This window comes from Madurella fahalii (genome assembly GCF_045866475.1).
Source record: "Madurella fahalii IFM 68171 DNA, scaffold_2, whole genome shotgun sequence".
Classification (NCBI taxonomy): Eukaryota; Fungi; Ascomycota; class Sordariomycetes; order Sordariales; genus Madurella; species Madurella fahalii.
In genome coordinates, this window is record NW_027263972.1 from 6,172,421 (window position 1) to 6,193,865 (window position 21,445).

At 55.4% G+C, this 21,445-nt stretch overlaps 12 protein-coding genes and 1 non-coding gene across 13 annotated transcripts; 8 read left to right on the forward strand and 5 right to left on the reverse strand.

Annotated features, from left to right (window-relative positions):
* Nucleotides 1-740: 740 nt before the first annotated feature.
* MFIFM68171_04558 (uncharacterized protein) lies at nucleotides 741-2,774 on the forward strand (the record flags this gene model as incomplete). Its single annotated transcript, XM_071059978.1, has 2 exons — nucleotides 741-797; nucleotides 861-2,774. The coding sequence occupies 2 exons, from the start codon at nucleotides 741-743 to the stop codon at nucleotides 2,772-2,774; spliced, it is 1,971 nt and encodes a 656-aa protein (XP_070916079.1).
* A 1,130-nt stretch (nucleotides 2,775-3,904) lies between these two features.
* MFIFM68171_04559 (uncharacterized protein) lies at nucleotides 3,905-5,153 on the forward strand (the record flags this gene model as incomplete). Its single annotated transcript, XM_071059979.1, has 2 exons — nucleotides 3,905-4,187; nucleotides 4,279-5,153. 2 exons carry the CDS (start codon nucleotides 3,905-3,907, stop codon nucleotides 5,151-5,153), a joined length of 1,158 nt encoding a protein of 385 aa, XP_070916080.1.
* Nucleotides 5,154-5,572: 419 nt separating this feature from the next.
* SEC22 (SNAP receptor) lies at nucleotides 5,573-6,286 on the reverse strand (the record flags this gene model as incomplete). Its single annotated transcript, XM_071059980.1, has 2 exons — nucleotides 5,573-6,186; nucleotides 6,253-6,286. 2 exons carry the CDS (start codon nucleotides 6,284-6,286, stop codon nucleotides 5,573-5,575), a joined length of 648 nt encoding a protein of 215 aa, XP_070916081.1.
* Nucleotides 6,287-7,041: 755 nt separating this feature from the next.
* On the forward strand, nucleotides 7,042-8,271 carry MFIFM68171_04561 (uncharacterized protein; the record flags this gene model as incomplete). Its single annotated transcript, XM_071059981.1, has 3 exons — nucleotides 7,042-7,437; nucleotides 7,494-8,054; nucleotides 8,203-8,271. The coding sequence occupies 3 exons, from the start codon at nucleotides 7,042-7,044 to the stop codon at nucleotides 8,269-8,271; spliced, it is 1,026 nt and encodes a 341-aa protein (XP_070916082.1).
* A 928-nt stretch (nucleotides 8,272-9,199) lies between these two features.
* On the forward strand, nucleotides 9,200-10,374 carry MFIFM68171_04562 (uncharacterized protein; the record flags this gene model as incomplete). The annotated part of the gene is made up of 3 exons (XM_071059982.1): nucleotides 9,200-9,358; nucleotides 9,425-9,581; nucleotides 9,656-10,374. 3 exons carry the CDS (start codon nucleotides 9,200-9,202, stop codon nucleotides 10,372-10,374), a joined length of 1,035 nt encoding a protein of 344 aa, XP_070916083.1.
* Nucleotides 9,667-10,116, reverse strand: MFIFM68171_04563 (uncharacterized protein; the record flags this gene model as incomplete). The annotated part of the gene is made up of 1 exon (XM_071059983.1): nucleotides 9,667-10,116. The coding sequence occupies one exon, from the start codon at nucleotides 10,114-10,116 to the stop codon at nucleotides 9,667-9,669; it is 450 nt and encodes a 149-aa protein (XP_070916084.1).
* A 426-nt stretch (nucleotides 10,375-10,800) lies between the features above and the next one.
* On the forward strand, nucleotides 10,801-11,799 carry MFIFM68171_04564 (uncharacterized protein; the record flags this gene model as incomplete). The annotated part of the gene is made up of 2 exons (XM_071059984.1): nucleotides 10,801-11,221; nucleotides 11,285-11,799. 2 exons carry the CDS (start codon nucleotides 10,801-10,803, stop codon nucleotides 11,797-11,799), a joined length of 936 nt encoding a protein of 311 aa, XP_070916085.1.
* Nucleotides 11,800-12,359: 560 nt separating this feature from the next.
* MFIFM68171_04565 (uncharacterized protein) lies at nucleotides 12,360-13,418 on the forward strand (the record flags this gene model as incomplete). The annotated part of the gene is made up of 1 exon (XM_071059985.1): nucleotides 12,360-13,418. The coding sequence occupies one exon, from the start codon at nucleotides 12,360-12,362 to the stop codon at nucleotides 13,416-13,418; it is 1,059 nt and encodes a 352-aa protein (XP_070916086.1).
* Nucleotides 13,419-13,767: 349 nt separating this feature from the next.
* On the reverse strand, nucleotides 13,768-14,103 carry MFIFM68171_04566 (uncharacterized protein; the record flags this gene model as incomplete). The annotated part of the gene is made up of 3 exons (XM_071059986.1): nucleotides 13,768-13,835; nucleotides 13,907-14,042; nucleotides 14,101-14,103. The coding sequence occupies 3 exons, from the start codon at nucleotides 14,101-14,103 to the stop codon at nucleotides 13,768-13,770; spliced, it is 207 nt and encodes a 68-aa protein (XP_070916087.1).
* A 628-nt stretch (nucleotides 14,104-14,731) lies between these two features.
* Nucleotides 14,732-15,351, forward strand: MFIFM68171_04567 (uncharacterized protein; the record flags this gene model as incomplete). The annotated part of the gene is made up of 3 exons (XM_071059987.1): nucleotides 14,732-14,854; nucleotides 14,942-15,068; nucleotides 15,197-15,351. The coding sequence occupies 3 exons, from the start codon at nucleotides 14,732-14,734 to the stop codon at nucleotides 15,349-15,351; spliced, it is 405 nt and encodes a 134-aa protein (XP_070916088.1).
* A 482-nt stretch (nucleotides 15,352-15,833) lies between these two features.
* Nucleotides 15,834-17,805, reverse strand: MFIFM68171_04568 (uncharacterized protein; the record flags this gene model as incomplete). Its single annotated transcript, XM_071059988.1, has 2 exons — nucleotides 15,834-16,519; nucleotides 16,581-17,805. 2 exons carry the CDS (start codon nucleotides 17,803-17,805, stop codon nucleotides 15,834-15,836), a joined length of 1,911 nt encoding a protein of 636 aa, XP_070916089.1.
* A 1,009-nt stretch (nucleotides 17,806-18,814) lies between these two features.
* Nucleotides 18,815-19,557, reverse strand: YOP1 (ER membrane protein DP1/Yop1; the record flags this gene model as incomplete). Its single annotated transcript, XM_071059989.1, has 5 exons — nucleotides 18,815-18,932; nucleotides 18,986-19,081; nucleotides 19,138-19,163; nucleotides 19,218-19,433; nucleotides 19,504-19,557. 5 exons carry the CDS (start codon nucleotides 19,555-19,557, stop codon nucleotides 18,815-18,817), a joined length of 510 nt encoding a protein of 169 aa, XP_070916090.1.
* Nucleotides 19,558-20,057: 500 nt separating this feature from the next.
* On the forward strand, nucleotides 20,058-20,131 carry MFIFM68171_t48. Its single transcript has one exon. It is a non-coding gene; the product is annotated as a tRNA-Val (tRNA).
* Nucleotides 20,132-21,445: the final 1,314 nt, after the last annotated feature.

The window sequence follows — 21,445 nt, forward strand, 5'->3', positions numbered from 1 at the left end:
TAAGTCGAAGTCCCACAGACCCACAAACCCCAACAAGCCCCCATTGTTAGTACAAACTTCGAACTACATGATATATTCGAAATGTTGATTAAAGCGGAAGCTACGGAAGAGAGTTCTGGAGTACTGTAATAATTACTTGACAAGGAGTGAGCCATCGGAGCCTAGAGACTCGGAACCCAGAGAACCCATGGCCACTGAACATATCGTGTAACAGTATCCCACGCGGGCGAGGAGCTCGCTAATGGTCTGTACTTGCCCAAACTTGAGGGATTACACGCATGCATCATCACATCCTAGCCATATAAATCAGATGCCATGCCTTATCCCTGGCATTTAGATCCCGCTTCGAGCAGCCGATTGTTGTTTGGTCGCGACCCCATGAACGCGGGATCAGACTTCCCACATCAACTTGCTGCAACGACCAAGGTTTTAAACCATAACGTAGGTGACTCCCAAGCGCAGACCATCACAGGTCCCAAGTTAGATCATTGCATTGGGACCTAGGGTTAGGGTTATTATGGGTTGCGGACCCCTGAGTAGCCAAGAAAAAAAGCAACACATCACTGCGCGGACCCCACCCGCAGCAAGCCATGGAACTGGGACAGTCTGGACTGCGCAGTCAGTTCGTAATCAGACTCCAAACGCCTCGTATCCCGAGCCGACGAACTTTGACATCAATCGACAGCGTGCCGGTATCGAGAATTATCCGAACGCGGCGGTACTCTGCGAAACTATCGGAGATGCCGGAAGGAAATGCAGCGGCAGGCGGCGAGCCTCCGCGACGGGAGGAGCAAGGAGTATGCTGAATTCCCCCCATAGGTTGTAACCATTCCCGCGACGGTATGCTGACTCTCTCACAGCAGTCTTTCTTTATGAAGATTGTCCAGGGAATTGCGATGTACATGGCCATTCAAATCGTCATGAAGCAGTTCATGGGCGGGCCAAAGACCACAGCCGTCAAGGACGCCGATGGGAACATTGTCAAGGTCGCAACCTCTAGCCAAATACCGCCTTACAGCGAACGACCCGCACACCTAAATGAGGGCGCTGTTTACAACCGTATACCACAGTTGCTTGCGCCGATGTGGCCCGACAACAGCGTTGTCGATATCATCGTGACTGTCTCGCCTTCGTTCGTTCCCACCCCGCTCAACAAGCTTCCCAAGTCTGAAATAGTCTTCGAGGAGAAGCAGTTCAGGATAGGCAACTGGACCGATAAGCGCACGGTGGAAGGGACAATCTACGTGCCGACGCCTGTTCAACACAATGGCACGCTTTGGGGCCATTTCTACGTCGGCCTTTCCGGGGCCCGACTGGATCCTACGCAGCCGAACTACGATCCGGCCTCGGCTTATCACTTCGTCTATCCGCTTACCCAGTACATCCCAAAGAAGAAGGAGACCAAGACGAGGAACCTGTTGGGTGACGCGACCGAGTCCAGCGCGGAAGCGGCCGGAGAGGAACCTGGGCAGTCCGGCCCGATCATCGCGAATTATTACCATCCGAACGTTTCACTGTCATTCATCCCAAACTCGGGCGTTGTCTCGTTCCCCCAGTTACACCCAGCCGTACGCCAGTTCATATTGCCCGAGGCGACTGGTGCACGGGATGGGTCAGGCCAGAACTCGTGGTATTATCCTATCCTCTTCGTCAACACGTTCTGGCAGCTCAGATCCCACATGACGCTGCTGAACGATACGGTCACGAGCCTGCCAATACGCATTGACCTCAACAATCTCTCGGATTGGAAGTTCAAGACAATGGCCTCGATCGATGCGAACGCCAAGGAATCGGCTCGCCAAGCCGCATATGGCCACGCGCTGCCGGGTGGCGGCGACGGCAGCGAGATCGAGATGATCAAGGAGATTTTTATGGACACGAATCCGATTCTCCTTAGCGTGACGATCGTCGTCAGCATCGCGCACATGGTTCTCGAGACGCTTGCATTTGGCTCCGACATTGCACACTACCGCAAGAAGAAGGACAACGTGGGCATCTCGGTGCGATCGATCCTTGCCAATGTGTTTATGCAGACCGTCATCTTCCTCTACCTCATTGACCAGTCTCAGAACACCAGCTGGATGATTCTGGGCTCCCAGGGCATCGGGATCATCATTGAGCTGTGGAAAATCACGACCGTGGTCAACGTCCGGGTGCGGTCGGCGCCAGGATCCCTGATCCCGTGGCGGATATCGTTCGAGGACAAGCATAAGCTCAGCGAGACCGAGGAGAAGACTAAGGAGTACGACGAGATCGCCTTCAAGTACATGTACATGGCTGGCGTCCCGCTGCTCATAGCGTATGCCATCTACTCGCTCCTCTACGAGACGCACAAATCGTGGTATTCCTACATCATCACGACCCTCGTCGGCTCCGTCTATGCCTACGGCTTCCTGATGATGGTGCCGTCACTCTACATCAACTACCGTCTCAAGAGCGTGGCGCACATGCCTGCCAAGGCTATGATGTACAAGTTCCTCAACACCTTCATCGACGACCTGTTCGCGTTTACCATCAAGATGCCGATTCTGCACCGGCTTGCCACGTTCCGTGACGACATCATCTTCTTTGTCTACCTGTACCAGCGCTGGGCGTACAAGGTAGATTACACCCGTGTCAACGAGTTTGGCCAGGGCGGTGAGGATGACGGCGTTGGGGCCGAGAAGAAAGGGGGAGAGAAGACGTTGCCTGCGGGCTCTGCGGGAAAGGTTGCCGAGAGTGCAGCTACCAAGGCTACCGGGACAGATAAGGCCAAGGCGACGAAGAGGAAATAGGGGGGTAGGGTCCTACAGATCATAGATTGCGTGACAAATAGAGCTGCCTACTACTCCTTGAGACTGACAATGGTCCTACTCGGTGTGTAGATTAATGCGTCATTGGGCGCTTTCCAGGACACGTCGAATCTTTGGTGAAGAAAAGGGGTCTCTTGAACGAGAAAGCGAAGCGTCTTCTGGTTGACCGGGATGCGATGCACCCATCCTTGCCTGGCCCAGTAGGGCTGAACGGCACGGTCGGGGGCCAACGGCAGAGCGGGATCCATTCCATTGGACAATCGGCCGTGTTTGGCTCCCTTCCAGGCTACGTACGCCATGCAGTGGTAAATTGGCCCCTTGGGCATCTAGCCAATCCGAATAACATGTCCGTTGATTCCCTATCTCGAGCAGGATTGTAGAGAATACAGGTTACGTCGGCAGAGTTAAAGCAGAAGAGACCCATGCTTGGGCAGATACTTCCCCACTGCCTGGCGCTAGAAATTGGCCCCCCAACTTTGGGTAAGCCACCCCGCAAGACACGCCTGTTTCGTGCTCGACGGCGCCTGTGTGTAACGTGTCAGTCCCGCATCATGTCCCTAGTGAGATAGAACCAACCTGACAGGTGCTATTACACTAGACATAACCGGCCCGATTCCTCCATGGAAAAAGGCCTGGTTGACCTGGGGGAACCGCCCAAGCCGACGACCAGGGACACTCGATCGCCTCTCCGCCCGTTCGTGATCGCCTATCCCAGCGCGTACTAGCGCCCCGAGGCCGCCGAAGCTAATCCGTATCTCCCCCTGTCGGTGCCCGCTGCCAAGAGAAACCTTATGCTGGAGGGACCCGGCCTGTCGACCCCAAAATACAGTTGACATCAGCACCGAGGTGCGTCCCAGATCGATGGGCTTCTCCTGCATTGAACTGATGCAGAACATTGTACCTACAGACTTCTGGACGACAGCCGGCGCCACCGCGCATTGATGATCTAACGGGCCCGAATCAGACAGCACACTTCTCGCCAAGAGCACCAAGTTTATCCGCACCGACCAGCGGCGCACGTGGAACAGGCTTTGGGCATTTCAAGGACGAAAACCGTCCAGCCCGGGGACGGGACGGGCGCAGACGTTGAGAAGGGAGGAGAGAAGGTAGCGATGAGTAGTGGCGCTGGCGGCGCCAGCCGAAAGGGCAGCATCGGCAGCAGCAGCGGTGGCGGCGGCGGCGGTTCCCAAACAGTCGGCAGTCTCCTCGCCGCCATCGCAACGTGCATGACAGATGCCCTCCGCATCCTCATGTTTGCTGACAAACGTCAATGGGGCCCGGACGAATTTGAGCAGACGCGTGTGCTGGAAGAGGCCGTGGACGAGGCCAAGAAGGATTTCCAGGAGATGGCGCCCCTGGTACACGGGCAGTTCTATTATGAGAATGACAGAACTTGTAAGTCACAGCCCTTTTTCTTCACTCTAACCCAGCTTATTATTTTTGTTGAGAACTAACAAGCTCACGAACGCCTTCCTTCCTACAACAGTCGAGTCCCTCCAAGAGCTTCAGACCCTCCTCGCCAAGTTCGAATTCCACGCCCAAAACTTCAAGGACTGGGCCCGCCAGGGCGGGCCGATCAACCCGACCTGGGCGCGCGAGACGGCTGAGCTGAGCGGGGAGCTCCACCGCGCCCAATGCCGCGCCGCCCGGCGCATCTTCGCCGCCGAGCAGGAGGGCAGCCGCTGCCTGGGTGCGTTCCAGGTGTACCGGCAACAGAAGCGTAACGAGGCCGAGCGGCAGCGCCGCCAGCGCGCGCGGGACGAGCTGGCGCCGTGGCAGCAGCAGCGCGAGCAGTCGGTCGAGGACGAGGAGGCCCGCCAGCGCGGCGAGGTCCCCGGGCGGGACCCGAAGCGGCGATCCAGCCTCGAGGAGCTGGTGCCCTGCTGCAACGCCGTCGGACGATGGCAGCGCCTGGGCGGCTCGCACGACGCCGCCTTTGTGTGCGACTTTTGCGACGGCTTCATCGTGTGGCCGGACCTGCGGAGCATGCCGTCAGCGCGGACGCCGCTGCCTCCCACGGCCGTGGCGGGGTACCCCCACTGGCAGGCCAAGGGGGTGAGCGCCGAGACGGGCGAGGACAAGCTGATTGTGTTTGCGCCGCTGGCGATCGCGAACCACATGGCGCCCGAGCCCGGAGAGTGGCAGGCGGGGCTGATGTGTCCGTATTGTGAGGAGGATACGTACCTAGACGAGGGCGAGGACAGTTCCGAACTGAAATATGCCCAAGACGAGAAGGGGTTTCCGGATCTGGAGGCGTTTCGGCAGCATCTCGAGTGGTATCACACGGCCATGCCAGTACCGCCGATATCAGCATTGGCGTCGGCGCTGCCGTCGGCGGCGTCTAATTGCAGGGTTATGTAGAGGCGTTTGGTGTTTTGGGTTCTGCCTTTTTTTGGAAGACTTGGGTGCGGGATCATAGCAGGAGTTCTAGGATAAGGGATGAGAGCTTAAAAGGGGTTGCGCATGGGTGTGCTCTGCAATATAACATCATTTTACGGCCGATACAAATGACGGACAGTGCTGCCATGAAGGATACAGGTCCGCATTTGCTGAACTCTAATGGTATCCGCGCCGTGCTGCACAGCACGCAGGCATAGAATCTCATGACAGAAATAAAGTACATACCTGTACAAGCAACGGCACAAACATACCGTTTTAGATTCCATTAACCCCCCAAACTCCGATGCTGAGCTTTATACCCCGAACCAAGCAGCACAATAAATGAATGCAAACACAGCAAGCAGCCCACCACCCATGACCCCTACCCCCTCCTCTCGTACTCAAAAGAACCTCCACCACACAAACACCAGTATGATCAGCCCCAGCGCCGCGAACGGCCCATACTGCTTGATCATCAAGTCCCAATTGATCTTGACCGCTGCCCGCCTGTACTTCTTGCTGTCGTCCTTCAGCCTGCTGCTCAGCTCCCCCATCCTCTCCAGGCTGTCCCCGCGGTACAGCAAGTCCTCGATGTTCTTGGTCATGACCTTGGTCACGTCGCGCAGCTCATCGTTGAGCTTGTCTAGGTTCTGCGTGGCGCGCGCGTCGCTGTACGTCGCCTTGGTGCGGCTGATGAAGGTGTCGAACTCCATGAAGGCGTAGGGCCGCAGCACGGGGCTCATGAGCTGCTGCGCCGGGTACGTCGTCGAGAACTCGGTCGCCAGGTCCGACAGGTACGTGAAGGCCAGCTTGCGCGGGTACGCCCGCTCCGTGATGGCCACGTAGACCACGTCGGCCGAGATGAGGTAGTGCAGCGTGTACGCGCCGCTCTCGATCGACGCCTGCGGCTCCGAGTTGCGGCTGAGCCGCCGGAGGATGAGCTTCACTTGGGATTTCACTTCGGAGAGGTTGCGCTCGGTTTCGGAGTCGTCGACGGAGGCACACAGCATGAGGCCTGGTTTTGGTGGGGGTTAGTGAGAGTGAAAAAGGGGAAGGAGAGGGGGATTGGATTTAGACGAACCGTCTAGCCTCGCGATTTGTGTTGAGCGAATCATGTTAGGCTGGCTCCTAGGAGTGTTTGCGTGTCCACCCTTCTTTTTAATTTTTTCTTTTCCCTGGTGGTGTTGCGAATCGGAGTCGCAGGAGCCGTCAGAGCTTCAAACAGTTGGAGTTGAGGAAGCGGTCGGTCCCGTAACGTGGCTTTTCAGCCCTGGGGCGGTGTCGTCATTAAAATCCCAAAGCTTCGGGTGAGAGTGTTTCGATTGTCGGCAGGGCGCGTGCGTGCTCCCAGAGCAGATATAGAGTAGAAAACCACCCGCTGCAGTTCCCACCGGGAAGCATTGACAATGAAGCCAGTGTCTGTAGAAAAACTGGCCGCGGATTTCCAGGTCGTCTTCAGCAATGCGAAAAGAAGCAAGACCCCCTGTAAGCTCCCTTGTCATAGTGGGTCTCTAGATCCCGGGCCTTCTACAAGGCTGGCCAATTGCTGCACGCACCCATGTCCAAGGTCCCTTGCAGCTGTCGGGGACTCAACCGTCTTCCGCCTCAGCCTTGTAATCAGGATCCAGCAGTCTTCGCCTTCCATCTGTTCATTCGATAACATTACTACCACTTCTGTCCTCGTCTTCAATCCTTTTTTTAGCCGTACTCCCACAGGTCCAATGGCCACAAATATCCTTTGAAAACACATCAAACAACGGACCGCCCTCCATTCTGACTGCCTCGCCCCGTATCTCCACCATAAGCACCAATGCGTGAGGCGAGGCGATTCACTCAAAAGATACGTCTGTGAAGCAGCCTCACATTTGCCATGGCGGACGAGATAAGCAGTCCACTCTCACCGCCGCCGGAGGATGTTATCAGGGTTGGGCTCTGGGATCCTTCTAGCCCTGTTGGCGAAGCATCCTCTTCAAATAGCCATCCCGATCAAACTCTAGGCAAGGCGGCTGCTCCCCCGCGGGGGGATAAACACGCCGGCGATGACGGAACGGGAGAATACGGCGGTGATGGAGCAGATGATAGCGCAGAGGATGGGTACCAGCCCACTACCCAGAAGCGCAAGGCGCTCAAGAACCGCAACTCATCGCCGGTAAAAAGGTTACGTCGCCTACCTACCGCAGTTAGAAAACCTGCAAAAGAACGGAAATGGGAAGCTCCATTCGTCTATACGGACCCAAAATCACCTCTTGCGCTTGCGGACCTGAGAGTAGGCTTGTCTCCGCCCCGCCTCATCAGCTTGTGCTTCCTGACACCGACCCACAGGCAATTTTACTGCTTCCCCGAGCCTGGGATGTCCTAACTCAGGAGGAGAAACGGGATGTACTAGCCAAGTTCCCCGATGAGACGCATATCCTAGACGCCGGAACCGACAATGCACGGCCGAATATACAGTCGATGCGTAATGACGACAACTTCAGGCACGATTGCGCTCGTTATTGTGAAAACATTGAGCTCGGTCGGCACGACGAGGAGTGGCTAAGCCAGGCGTGGAATGCGCATGAGAAGCATAGGCGTGGTGATTTTGACGCATTTCTCCGGAGCCAGTTCGAAGAGGAATGGGGAGTTGAGCTGCCTGATAACGACCATCCCGCGAGCGCCGAACTGGACTACGGCTCGGGAGCAGGTCCAAACAAGTCACCGAAACAGTACGTGCCCGAATCAGCTGAGGAACCGCAGCTAGCCCCTTCAGCTGAAGGCCAAGAAGCCCGAGGACCTTCATGCACCTCGCAGCCGTGCTCTTTACCTAAGAAGTCCAATGCTGAGGACAGCTCGCCACAAGACTTGCAAAAGAGCGACGAGGCAAGTGGGCAGAGCCAAATGGTGGTAAGCAGGCAAACGCCGCGAACCTCTGGTGTGATGGACGACTCTGAGCCTCTTCAACCCCCCGAAGGGCCACATTATAAACCGAACAACACATCTAGGACCCCAAGAGATCAAGAATAAGCCGGTGTTATGACCGAATCTCAATCAGGGGTTGGGCTTGATCGGCCAGGATGCAGCCGAGGGATTCAAGAGGCTTCAGGAAGCAGCTCAGGACTGAGCGCACGTTCCTTTTTCGAAGGGCGCCCGTCGGTGATCAAGGAGGGCACCGGGGATCGAGAGTAAACTTCACCGAAGCCGGGGAGGAAGGATGGAGAAGAACTCCAGGCTTAGTGCAGCGGTCGGTAAAGATGAGCAGATGGGAGGATTTCTCGAATATGAGAGAGGCAAGTATGAAGGAGCTTTCACTCGATTATCAGGAAGCGACCCGGTGGCTGAGACACGTCGGAGCAGAACAGACTCTTGCAGGTCAAGCGGATGCGGAGAATGCAAGCGTGAAAGACAAGTTATAGTGTCCCGAGAGAGCACAACTCAATTAGCTATATCCACCATTTAACTCTATCACCAGCCTTGAGTCTGAAGTAGGCCTTGATGCTTCCGTCAGTCACCTTACCACGTTTCCGGTGAGGCAGCGTATTGAAAATGACGTGCAATGAATATGTGACTGGCCGACAAGTAACGGTCAGGATTGAACTCTGGAATGCCCGTTTTTGTGAGGCGAATGTTCGAATTGACGACGCAGTGTTGGGCTGAATCTTGACGTGCCAGAACAAGAGGTCACTTTTCCGGCTCGTAGTTGTCATGGCTCTTCCCGCCTTTTTCTTTCGTTACAATTTCTTCTTTCCCCTTTGCGTATTGCTTCCTTCTTTTATTTCTCCTCATGTCCCCATTATTTGTATCGTGTGAGTGTTTATTACCTTAAGTTTGCTGAGTTGAGTTTGTTGGCTGAGTCCAAAAGATCAAAAGATCAGCATACCCGTATCTCCGCATTTATGCTTGGGGCTAGGTGACTTGCCACCACACACCACATTCACATTCAGAGCCACCCAGATCCCAGAAAACCAACATTGGATCAGTCGTTTTTATCTTGCGATGCATTCATAATATTACAGTCACGACACTGCTCCGCAGAAATCCGATTTCTCACCATGGCGCCATCTGCCCAAGCCCACCAGCGCGCTCACAGTCTGCTTCTGTTCCAGAAACTGCTCAGCCTGCGAGACAGTGCCAGTCCCCTCACACTCATCTTCGACAGCCTAGAACAGAGCGCAGAACCTCTTGTACAAGAATTTATGAATAGTGCCAAGGTGAGGGAGGAGGAACATGCACCTGCTCTTCAAGCTCAAATCAGGCACTGACATACCCACCCACAGATGGGCCGTGCAAAAGTCGTCTTCGTCTCCTTCGCCACAATCAAAAAGCCATCTAGAGCGGACATATTCATAAAAGGCCGAGGAAAGACCCTCAAGGCCCTCGCGGCAGAAATAACCTCGCACGTTGCCAGCAAAGACGCTACAGCCGCCGGCCAGAGTAACCGCCTCCCGCTCCCCGTCTCCCTTCATACCCGCCAACTGCACTCACTACATGCGCTGACAAAGTGACAGGACACCTCATCCTAATCGACACGCTCAACCCGGCCGTCTCGCTGGACCCGCACCTCCTCCCGGCCTTCTTCTCCTCCGTCATCACCCCCTCGGCCTCGCTCGTCGCCCTCTACCACGCCGACGTCCCCGTGCTCCGCCCCGCAAACGAGTACGCCCCGCACCCGCCCACCCTCCTCGGTCACCTCGCCACGACCATCTTCCGCGTCTCCAGCCTCGCCCACGCGGCCGAGGCCCGCCGCGCCCAGAGCCGCAGCGTCCAGGCGCCCGAGTTCGGGCTGCGCGAGGGCCGCGAGGGCGTGCTGATCGGCCTCCGGCCGCGAGGGGCCGAGTCTTTCGGGCGGGGCCTGGTGGTGGAGATGGAGATGAGGCGGCGGAGCGGGAGGGCCGTGGTGGAGAGGTTCGTGCTCGCTGAGCGGAAGGGGGACGGGGACGGTGGCGGGGGCGGGGAAGGCGGGGGCCATCATAGGGGCTGGGGGGTGATGTTGTGGGACGGGCATCCTGCTTTTAGGGAGGAGGACGCGGAGGACGGGGGGGAGGCGGAGGAGATGCTGACGACTACCTTCAATGTGGGGTTGACGGAAAAGCAGAGGCGGGATAGGGAGGGAGTGGTATTACCCTATTTTGATGCGCAGGTTGAGGTTGGTGGTGGGGAAGGGGGGAGGATCTTGTATGAGATGGGGAGGGAGGATGACTTCGATGAGGAGGAAGATGAGATTTAGGAAGGAAATAGGGGGCGGGACGGGGGGTGACTTCCTAGGGTTAGAAGGTGCAAAAGTTCTAGAATAGGATGGATGATATGGGTCCGAAATGAGCGAACGTTATTTCGCTGCCCTCTCCCTGGGTAGCCATCTGAACTAATGTTGATGATAATGCCCTGTAGCATTTACCTTTGCTTTCACTCCGTTGAATGGGATACCTTATCGTAGATTTCAGCTTTGTTTGGGCGGGCCAACCCCACTAATTACAGGGGCCTAAACCACTGAGCGCAACCCTGCTGCAGCCTTATCCGAGCCGCACCTCGTCTAATTCGGAGCCTAGAAACTTCGCTTTCAGACGTCACCGACTCCCGAAATCTCGACCCACCTGACCGTTGTTCCCACTGCCAACTTCACCCACCCACTGCCAACTATCATCCCCCAATAGCTATGAGCGATAGACGAGACGGCCGCTCTCGCCGCGGAGGCGACAGATCCTACTACGGCGACACAGACCGGCGACGTGACCGCGATCGACGCAGAGACCGCGGGGATGACAGCGATAGACAGCGCGACCGTGCCGCCCGCGATCCCGGCAGGGACAGAGACAGAGACCACCGGCGGTACCGCTCGCGGTCGCGGTCCAGGGATAGAGATCGGGAGGGACGGGGAGACCGCCGGCGCTCGCGCTCTCCTGGCCGTGAGAGGGGTCACGATCGACGCGATAGCGACAGAGACAGAGATAGGGACAGGGAGAGGGACCGGGACCGGGACCGAGCCAAGCGTAGGCGTGAGGAAGGCCGGGATGAACCTCAACGTGAGCGCCCAGACAAGGGTGCAAGAGAAGACCGTGGAGCCTGGCCGGAGCGAGGTAGTTCTCTCCCTGTTCTCGCCACTGCGAGCGCAGCGATGGCTGACAGCTATAACCCACTAGACAAGCTTGCCCGTGAAAAGGACCGCATAGGCACCGAGTCACCCCGTGCATCTGCCAGTCCGAGAGGGGTCCCTGAGAGGGACGGCGACGAATTCACACAGCTGCCTACACGTTCAAAGCCAAGCACGAACGCCTCCACGCCGACAGCGCCGGTATCATTCAAGGTGAAGAGCCGGGACGGTAGTCACGGACCGGAGCTAAAGCAGCAATCGACGAGGGAGAATAGCCAGGAGCAGCGGCAGCACGAAGATGGAGATCAGCGCAGCCGGCAACCATCCAGGGGGCGGTTCGATGCGGACCCAATGGATGAGGATGAGGAGGAGGAGGTCGAGGTTGTGGAGGATGGCCTAGATGACATGGCTGCCATGATGGGCTTTGGTGGGTTTGGAACGACGAAGGGAAAGAAGGTGGTGGGGAACAATGTTGGCGCGGCGCGCAAGGAGAAGAAGACCGAGTATCGGCAGTACATGAACCGCGTTGGTGGGTTTAATAGGCCGCTCAGTCCGACTCGTTAGAGAGCTCAGCATTGGGATGCACTTGGCAGGCTATGATGGGGTGCGTGAACTGTTGTTATTGATACCCGAGTATTAGAACAATTATTCAATGATTCAACAAGCCATCCGTCTTTGTCAACGGGCCTTGCATCAACATGAATACACTCGCTGCCCGGTGTATAGTGTAGTTTGAGTTTCGACGTATCGGGCTTATACGTTGTATACATACCCTAGCCAAGCAAATAATCTCTCGGTCTGGTTCTGCTGCTCCTTTCGGCTTCCAATGATGGATGTCATTACCCCGAATGCTCTGCTAATACAGATATCAGATAAGGGTTAGGGTTGGTGCTAGAGGATGAGTTGGTTTTATTTTTTTTATTTTTATCATTTGGTGGACGAATTCATTCACAAACAGCTTGACGAATTCATAAACAAACACTTTGACGGCTACAATCTTCAATGTACCACAGGCAGTAACGATAATGCCAGCTCTCCCATGAAAACTCATTTTTTAATTGTCCAAGACTCAATTAAATTTCAGATTGGTCGAGTTACACTCACCAGCCCTTCTCACGGCCGACATGGGCGACAAGTCGAAGAAGGTCAAAGATCGAAAGGAGGCGGCGGCTGAAGTCTCCGCAGTTTCTGACGATACCCACATTAAGGGCAAGGGAAAGAAGACGAAAATGTCAAAAGCTGAATCGCCGGATCTTGAGACACAAGCTCCTGGTGTCTCTGAAGTCCACAATGCACCGACCAAAGCTGCTGACAACGGTCCAAAGAAGGAGAAAAAGGACCGCAAGCGCAAGCGGGAATCTGTCGATGTACCAGTCGAATCTGAAACTTCGGCTGAAAATGAGAGTAGAAAGCTCAACACAGAGGGGGATGCTGAGCCGGTGAAGAAAAAGAGCAAGAAGGACCGCAAATCCAACAGTGATAAGACGGAGAGGAAGACAAAGGACAGGAAGGATAAGAGAGATATCAAGCAGGACGAGAGCGACAATGACCAGGACGCTGTTGTGAGCGCCAAGGGGAAGAAGGAAAATAAGAGGGAAAAGAAGGCGAAACATCAACAGGGGTTCCTGGACACACCCCCAACTCGGGATGACGAAATCATGGAGGCCACAGCTGCAGCTGACAAGGGCGAGAAGAAGGAAAGGAAGAAGAAGCGCAAGCATAAGCACAAGGACCAACCCGAGGATGTGGAAATGGTCGATGTGAACACTGCCGCTTCCGAGCCCGAAGAGACCAAGGCCGAAAAAGGGAAAGAGGATTTGGGGCAGAAGCGAAAGAAGGAGAAGGAGAAGAGGGAAACGTACAAGAAATTTAAGGACTCGGCGGTATCAGAGGAGGCCCTGAAAGAAAAGGCCCCGACGTCAGCTTCCGCGCCCGCTGCCGAGGCGGACCTCTCGGAGCGGTGGAATGTCCATGGTCTCGGTGGCGGCGCGAAGCGGCAAGACAAGTTCATGCGGCTGCTCGGCGGAAAAAAGCACGGCGCCACGGCTCCAGCTGAAGCGAAGGAAGGCTCTCGCCAGCGGTTCGACATTGCCCGTGTCGAACAGCAGCTCGAGCAACAATACGACGCCGGCATACGGATGAAATTTGAAGGCGGCGGTCAGCGACGCGGCCTGGGTGCTTGATCGAGACATTGTATTTTTATCTGTCTTGGTGCCTGCGCCAACCAAACCAATTACATGGTGTACATCGCAAAAGCAAACCCCCTCCTGGCTGCTGCCTGCAGGTTTTCCCCGAAGAAATGGTATATGCTAATAAATCCGAACCCTTGGAAATCCCCCAAAAGCAAGGCTGAGTTAGTGGCATGCTTGCGCGGCCGGCCATCCTCTTCGCCCCCCGACTCCGCGTCAGAGGACTCTCTGCTCTTTGCGCGTAGCTACCATTCCCCCCGTCCTCCGCGGGAGCGGCCGTCGATAATGATCTTTCGCAATCGTATCGTATCCTTGTTCCTGCCGTGGGGTTGTCTTGCGCCGATCATCGCAGGAAGACACGGGAGATGACCTCGAAGATGAGACCGCCGAAGACGACGAAACCAAGAAGGACTGCAATTTCTCTAGGTTAGCAATCCTAATCTCTCAAGGACGATTTATGGGAACGCAGAAATTCCACTTACTGAGCCAGATTGGGGAGATGGGGGACTTGGGCAAGTCCTTGGCCCGCTTCTTGATCTGGTCCTCGGACTTGCCGCGCCGGGCCTCCTGCTCCTTGGCAAACTTGAGGTTTGCCCGTCGTTGTTGGGGTGTTTGCGCCTGTGGATGCTTGATTAGTAGGCGGCAAATAAGGGGTGTGTCGCGATGGTAGGCATACCATTGTCGAAATGCGTGCTGTGTAGGGGCAAAGGAACGCCCAGGGCAGGGGGGATCCCTTGGATTAAGCTTATGCGACTATGCGCTAGAGACAACGGCGTAGGGGGAGGGAGTTGACGATGTTGGACAACTTAAAATCGGAGTAACAGGCAACGAATTGATTGCGCTGGGCACGCGGGAGATGGCGATATTTAAGAAACGCGGTCGAGATAGAGAGCCGGAGAATTGGGACAGATTGCAAGCTATCGACTTCTGGCCATCTGTCGTCGTCGGACCGTGCAGCTGAAGGTGGGTCGCCCGCACTGGACCCTGCCGCTTGCGGCTAGCAGCCATGGCCGATGACCAGGGTGCCACGGCACGGGACTGGACCCAGAACGCCAATGAGCGCCCGTTTGAAGTTCGCAGATCATCGAGCTTGGCATCGCGTCCACGGAGCCCTCTTCGGATCGAACCGATTTCCATTGCTTGAACACTGTCCACTGGAATACAACTCCCACCCAGCCAGAGCAGCACGGTTACCTATCGGCATCTTGTCAGTTCAAGGCATAAACTAATATTCATCACGTGTACCACCCTCCCAGAAACAGTCTCTTAAACAACCAAACCTTGCTCGATTCACACACACCTGAACAATGCTCGATTCCATCAGGACTGCCCTTCGTAGCAGGGCATTGCCTTCATTACCACAACCCTCAGCATCCTACCCAACCCAGCTCAGGAGATACTCTCAAAACCGACAACAGCCTTCAGCAACTGTAAGCCAGCCAACCCCACTCACCGTTCCCCATCCCCCACCAAATAACTAACCAACCGCCCAATTCCCAATCGCGTTGTCATAACAGGGCTCCTTCTACAAGACCTTCACCCGCCCGGTAGCCAAGTGCGCCCTCCTCGCCGTCCTGACCTACCAGCTCGTCTATTTTGGCTGGACCAAGCTGGAGCACGACGAGATCAGGGCCGAGCGGCAGGGTGAGTAAGCAGTTCCCCCTCCCTTCCCCCTTCTCCTAGATTCCGTTGAGAAACTCTTAATGAGTGTAATGATGCCAAACAAAGCACATAACCTGGCTGACACAATGGCCTGCGATTGGGTGGAATAGCTGAGATCACGAGGCTCGAGGCGCAAGTTAGGAGTTTGCAGAGTGCCCGGGAGGCCGAGACGGAGGCGGAGGCTGCGGCTGTTGATGTAGCTAGTGAGAATGCGAAAAGGGAGGAAGGGGGGAGTCGGAAGGGTGGGAGGTGGTGGCGGTGGTGACGGATTGTGTGTTGGGGGTTCTGACGATGAAAGGGGAAATGATATAATGCGGCCGGGAGATATGCCTTCACTTCCGATACGGCGCCTGGTTCGGTGGTGTGGTGCAGCTGATTTCAACAACGTGTCGCGGAGATGGACTGCTAAAGAGGCGGTCGGTCAAGTCGACCATCTCAAGTCCGCAAATGACACAACCGGTTTATGATCAGATCCTTATGTAACTCATAAACAAAATAGTAGTTTACATTGATACCAGCTTCATATAACCAACCGCACCCACCCGGTCATCATCCCCGCTGGGCCCAACGCCTCCACCCTGATAGAGTATATCCAACTTTTTGAACAGCAAACGTAGAAGTCTCGTTCTATCACATCTCCAACCCGCTAGGGCGCCGACCGACGAACCAGACGCCCAACCCCCAACCAGAATTTACCCCCCATCCATTAATTCATGAAGACTCATAAAACTCTCCTCCGTCACCTCATCAAAGCGCTAGCAAGCCACCACCCACCATCGCAAGCCCAAACATAAAGTTCCAATCCACCAACACCGTTCTTCCCCCAACAGAACGGAAATGCGCCGATCCAGGGAAATTACACGTCAGCTCCCCGCCGTGCCTCGCATAATTCCCCTCGAACCCGATGCTCCCTGGCTCAGGACAGCCAAATCCCATCGCAGCCGGGCATTTCTGCACCAGCTTATAGCAGACATCCTCGCAAGGCAGCAGCTCCTTGTACGGGCCAGGCTTAATTACCTGGTCAATCAGCGGGTTCCGGCTCGAGTTGAAGCTCGTGATATTCTTGAGGCCGCGCAGCGCCGTCTCGTCCAGCCTGGAGCCGTCGGGGAACGGCTGCCCGATGGCGCGGGGCTGCAGGAACGGCGCCTCGTTGTCAAAGTCCTCGCAGCGCGGGATCGTGACGGAGCAGAGCCAGTCCTTGTAGGCGGCTGCGCAGTCGCTGCAGTTGCTCGCGAGCGAGTAGCGCTGGTGCGACGGCGCCTCGCACGGGATCTGGGCGAGCGACTTGTTGAAGTTCTCGTACATGGTCGAGGCGAAGCCGTCGTAGAACCGGGCGAGCTCTGTCGAGTTGCCAAAATTCGGGTTGCTAGGCACCGAGTAGGCCACTTCGTTGCAAAAGTCGAGGTCGATGATCAGGGCGCAGTTGCCGTGATCTGAGGTGCGGTCAGTATCTGCTCCGTGGCGGAAGGGAAGATGGAGAGTCAAAACACTTACTAGATTTCGTGCTGAAGATCATGGGGCTGAAGACTTCGCCGCCGCCGCCGCTAGCCCCCGACTGTCTCCTGCCAGTCTGGCTCCCTTCCCTGGCTAAGATGCCGGTATAGTTTGTGCTCGAATTGAGCCCATTGAAAAAGAACTGCTGCTTTGGGAGGTTTCCTGGGCCTCTTTTTGTCATACCCGTCTGGACCAGATTCGTTGCACGCCCGTTTCTGCTGGCCGAAATTTGCGCATAGTTCTGCAGTCCACAGTACGAGTATTTGAGACCGTTGATGGCCCGATCGTCCTGACTATGCGCGAACAACACATACGGCTGGGTTTTCATGATTTCCGCCTCCAGCTGTGGGTCTGCCTTGTCCATCAAGTTGCGCGTCGTCAACAAGGCGCCCTGCGAGTCGCTGTCGACCCAGATCAGGTCGACTCGCTCGTTGTAGCTATAATAAAAGCCGTCTGTCGAGGCCGCGACTCTAAAGTTATAGGCGCCGGAGAACGCTTCCGACACATTTGGTGCGTGTATGCCGATGTACACCTCCCTGTCCGTGGTGAAGTTGTACATGGCAGCCCCCTCGTTGAACACAACCAAGGCCTGCGAATTGGCGTCGGCAAGCGGGCCCGGAGCCTGGTTCTCTGCTAATGTTGAGACGAAGAGGGTGAGCTGCGGGGGATCTAGCGTCGTTCTTGATGGGTTAATAGGCTGCGGCTGCTCGCAGGTGTTTGCCGATATGTATACCATCCGGGAGCCTTGTCTTCTTGCAAGATTCGGCTCTTGCTGCTCTCGAACCGCCTCGTCTTCCGCGATGCCGGCGCCAGCGCCAGCATCTCGCTCCTGCGACGCATTGTGCTCGTCCCTCAAATCCAACCGACCCCTTTCCGTTTCCCGCCCCGAAACCCCGGGCAATTCGAATACAAAGCGCTGTGTCGTCCCCTCATCCACATTCATAGGCATGGCCTCATTGTTGGTAAGTGTCGTAAACCCGGTGGGCGCGCGCCCTATGATGCTCCTGTCGAAAGGCAAGAAGTCGGGTTCGTATGTTGGATCTAGTAGGCTGCGCGCCCCCGAGTTCGGAGAAAAGCCGAAATCATCGAGAGCGACCGGCAATGTCTGTGTCAACTCGGCAGCGAGGGCAAAGTGAGGCGGAAACAAGGCCAAGTAGAGGAGAAGGAGCAGACATGAAGCGACGACAGACGCCGCCAGTCGTGATTGTAGAGGGCTGAGCTGCATCGCAAGAACATGCCCCCGCGGGGCCGCTGAATGTTTGTGGTCGATGCCCTGAATGGCGGGTTGTTGCACAGTCGAGAAGACCCCGTTGCTGTCGATCACCTTGCCCGCTAAAGCCCCTGTAGCTGACTACTCGGGAGGCCGCCGGCTAAGGCACCATGATATCACGCAAATCCCGCTCGCGTCTTCCGGGGAGCACTCGATAGGTTTCGCCGCGATTTGAATTGACGCTGGTTGTCAGACTGTCACCAACGACTCGTTGTCGAGTAGAAGAATGCCTGGGGGTTCGGTCGCGCGCAAGTGCGCCCAGACAAGCTGAAGCAGCCGCTCCCAGATCGGCAGGGATAACCGATGGGGTCGGTTTTGATGGCTGAATGCCCCTTGCAGTGGGGCCGAACGCTTGCGCTCTGCCAAGAACCGCTGGGCGTGCGATACCACTGGACATACCTGAATACGTACCCAAGTTTCGTCATGAACGTTGCGCATGAAACAGCTGCTTGCATTTCCCAGTTCTCCTACCCAGTCCCGCGCTTATATCCCGCATACACTTCCCCAGGGGATACGTAGGTGGCGGTTCCTGGGTATTAGAGATCCCAAATCACAGCATTCTCCGGTCCCACTAACAGATAGTCAGGATCAAGTTGGCTACCAAGCTACTGTTCCCTCCCCTAATCGCTTCACGCTACTAATCAACTCACCATACACAGAAAGGAAATCCAAACCTGCGATTCTATCTCGAGAAAACAATCCAGAAGGAAATCCCGTGCCAGTATACATCCCCCCGTTGACCACTTAATAAGGAAAGACATATCCATGTCTGCCGAAATTGTCCGCGTAGTTTCCACTTTTTGCCGTCCAGTTGCGTGGTCGCGTCATCATTCATATCGAACGTCAGGAGGGAAACCGGCATTCCATATGGCATCTACTGCTCTCCACAGCCGGATCGGGCCATATCCAAAGCTACGAGCTTTGAAAAGACTGCATCGGAAGAGGCCCGGAGACCCGGCAATGTTTACTCGGTGTGGAGAGAATCGGCCTTCGCGCGCAGGCCGCTGGCGGTGGAGCCGGGGGTGTGGAAATAACGGCCGAGCGTCGGGGCCAGGAAAGAGCGGAAAATGATCTCGGCACCCCTAAATAGTTATGAGTATCGCTGCGCACCAGAACAATGAGGGACACGACTTACTTGAAGGCGGGCAGCGAGAGCCACAGCAGAAAGACAAACTTGAAGGTATAGTAGAACGGGAACCAGTAGACAACGCTAACCAGGCTCTCAAGAACGCTATATGCTGTTAGCTTTGCAATGCAGCAGCGCGCAGCGGAAAATGGGGCACTTACGTGAAGAATGCGAAGACAACCCAGTACTGGTTGCACAAAGTTAATCCGGATATTCTCTCCGAAACAGTTTAAGAACTTACAGTCAGCCACTGCGTATCATCTGCTTTGTTTGCCGTAAAGAGCGCATCGAGCGAGTAATATCCGGGGAGGACGAAACCGGCGATGTTGGTCAGGAGCTGGCCTCCGAGGTTGAAGAGGATGAGGAAGAAGTAGAGGGCCACCAGGCCAATGGCAGCATAGGCCTTGGGGACTGAGGTCTGCTTCTCAAGATTGACGAGAGCTGGGTATTTGGAGAGCTAGCGACACGAGTCGGTAAGTAGAGCGCTCGAGACAGAGAGGGAATTGGATCCGGCGATTGAGACGTACCTCTTTGTCGAGCTGTGCGACATAGTGCTGAGCGCGATCCTGAGGGCGAGACATGATTGGGATGGGAATGTTGGAATGATGAATGCAAGGCGAGCTGGAGATGATCAGAAACAATTCACAAAAACCGTCGAGCGGTGTGGTTCTCGCAACTCGGCAGCTTTGGTGGAGAATGTCGAAGCTCTCGGCTGTCGCAATAAGAGTCGGCCGGTGTGGGCAGGGGAACGGAGCTCACCGTCGCAAATATTCGTAAGGGCCAGAAGTCGACAGTGCAATGTCAAGATGTGTGTTGATGGGGGAACTCGGAAGAATCGGTTGTCAAGAAATTGGATTAAATACGGTAACGGGGCCGAATGTGGTGGCAGGTGGATGCCAGGACGGTGAGGCAATGACGCTGGATACGTGTGCAGAAGCCCCGGTCACAAGCTCCTAGCCACCCCGGCACAGCTCCCGTTTGAGACATGACGCACGGAAAGGGGGCAGGGTCACGTGGCAGAATCAATGAAAAAGCATACTAGATAATACAAAATTGCTCTGTTATATTATAATGATTGAAGGGTCCGATGGTGTAGTTGGTTATCACGTCAGTCTAACACACTGAAGGTCTCCAGTTCGAACCTGGATCGGATCACTTACGTTTTGCAGTCTTTGGCTCCTAAATACTCATATAATTTGTTTCTTTTTTGTTTTTGATTACTTTTATGTTTATGGTAGATGTCAACTCTTGTCTATGTGGTTCATACGTGTACATGAGTCAGCATGTGCTAGTCATGCCCCAAGATCAGACAGTGATACGTTCCTGAACGGTGCCTAGCATACGGCATACGCTCCGGTGACACAGACAACAGGTGATCATCCTGTCACAAGTCTCAGCTTAGCGAGCAACACAGCGTTTAACAAGATACTTGAGACACTTTTCTACTGGAAAGAGTATAACTTGCAGTCCAGAGATCACTTAGAGCCCTTCTACTTCACGTTCATCGCGCTCCACCAGGTCACCTCCAGGCTCTTTGCAGGATAGACTCGGTACTTTTGGACAGGATACACATGGTCAAAGCCAGTCCAGTAAAGCGCTGATGCATGATCGCTGCAAGAGAATCATGAATACAGTGTTTTTTTATAACGTGCAGCTAGATTCCGCATTTGCTTGCTTGATTACGAGGTTTTGTTTTGATCCTAACAGTGAAGCTTACGATGACCGAACTCGGTTTGTTGTTTCGCTTGCAGGAATCTGATAAGCGAGCCAATCGAACTACAGCCTCGGCCGAAGCGGGCTCGGGTGGTACGTGCGGGGAGTGCTGACCACACGAGCGCATTGCCCCGGGTAGCGCTCGTCATGTTTGTTGATTTCTTTCTCCTCCTCCTTCCTCAGGGAAAAGGTGCAATTGAGCACGTCAAAGGGCCGACCGCGCATCACATTGCTCTTTTGTCCATGCGCCACGCCGGTTGCTGGAGCCGTCGTATATCTCTTCTAACAACGATTTTTAGTATTCATTTCTTTCGCAGCGCGGGCAGCCTTTTTTCATTGTCGCAATAGTTGGTCGGACCTCTGTTTTGAATCCTCGTATGTCAATGGTGGGAGTGGCGATGGACTCGGCCCACGGTAAGGACACAGCAACTCCGCCAATACAATCATGCCCCCATTATCCCACCCATTGTCGACTCGCACCGTGCATCAGATCGCCGAGTACTCACTGTTTAGCAGATCCACTAGCACTCGCCAAGGCGAGGAAGCGACCTCGATCGCGAGGCTCGACGGCGTCTATCCACAGCGCCACGACACAACCAAACATCGACCACCCCTTCCCCGACTCTACCGAAGTGTATGCCACACAATGGTTGCCAAATGACCCTAGCCATCCACGAGAGCTGCCCAGCGGGCCAGCACAACTGACTCCTGAGGATCTCTTGATGGCGTCCCAGCTGCAAGCGAGTCGTGACTTCA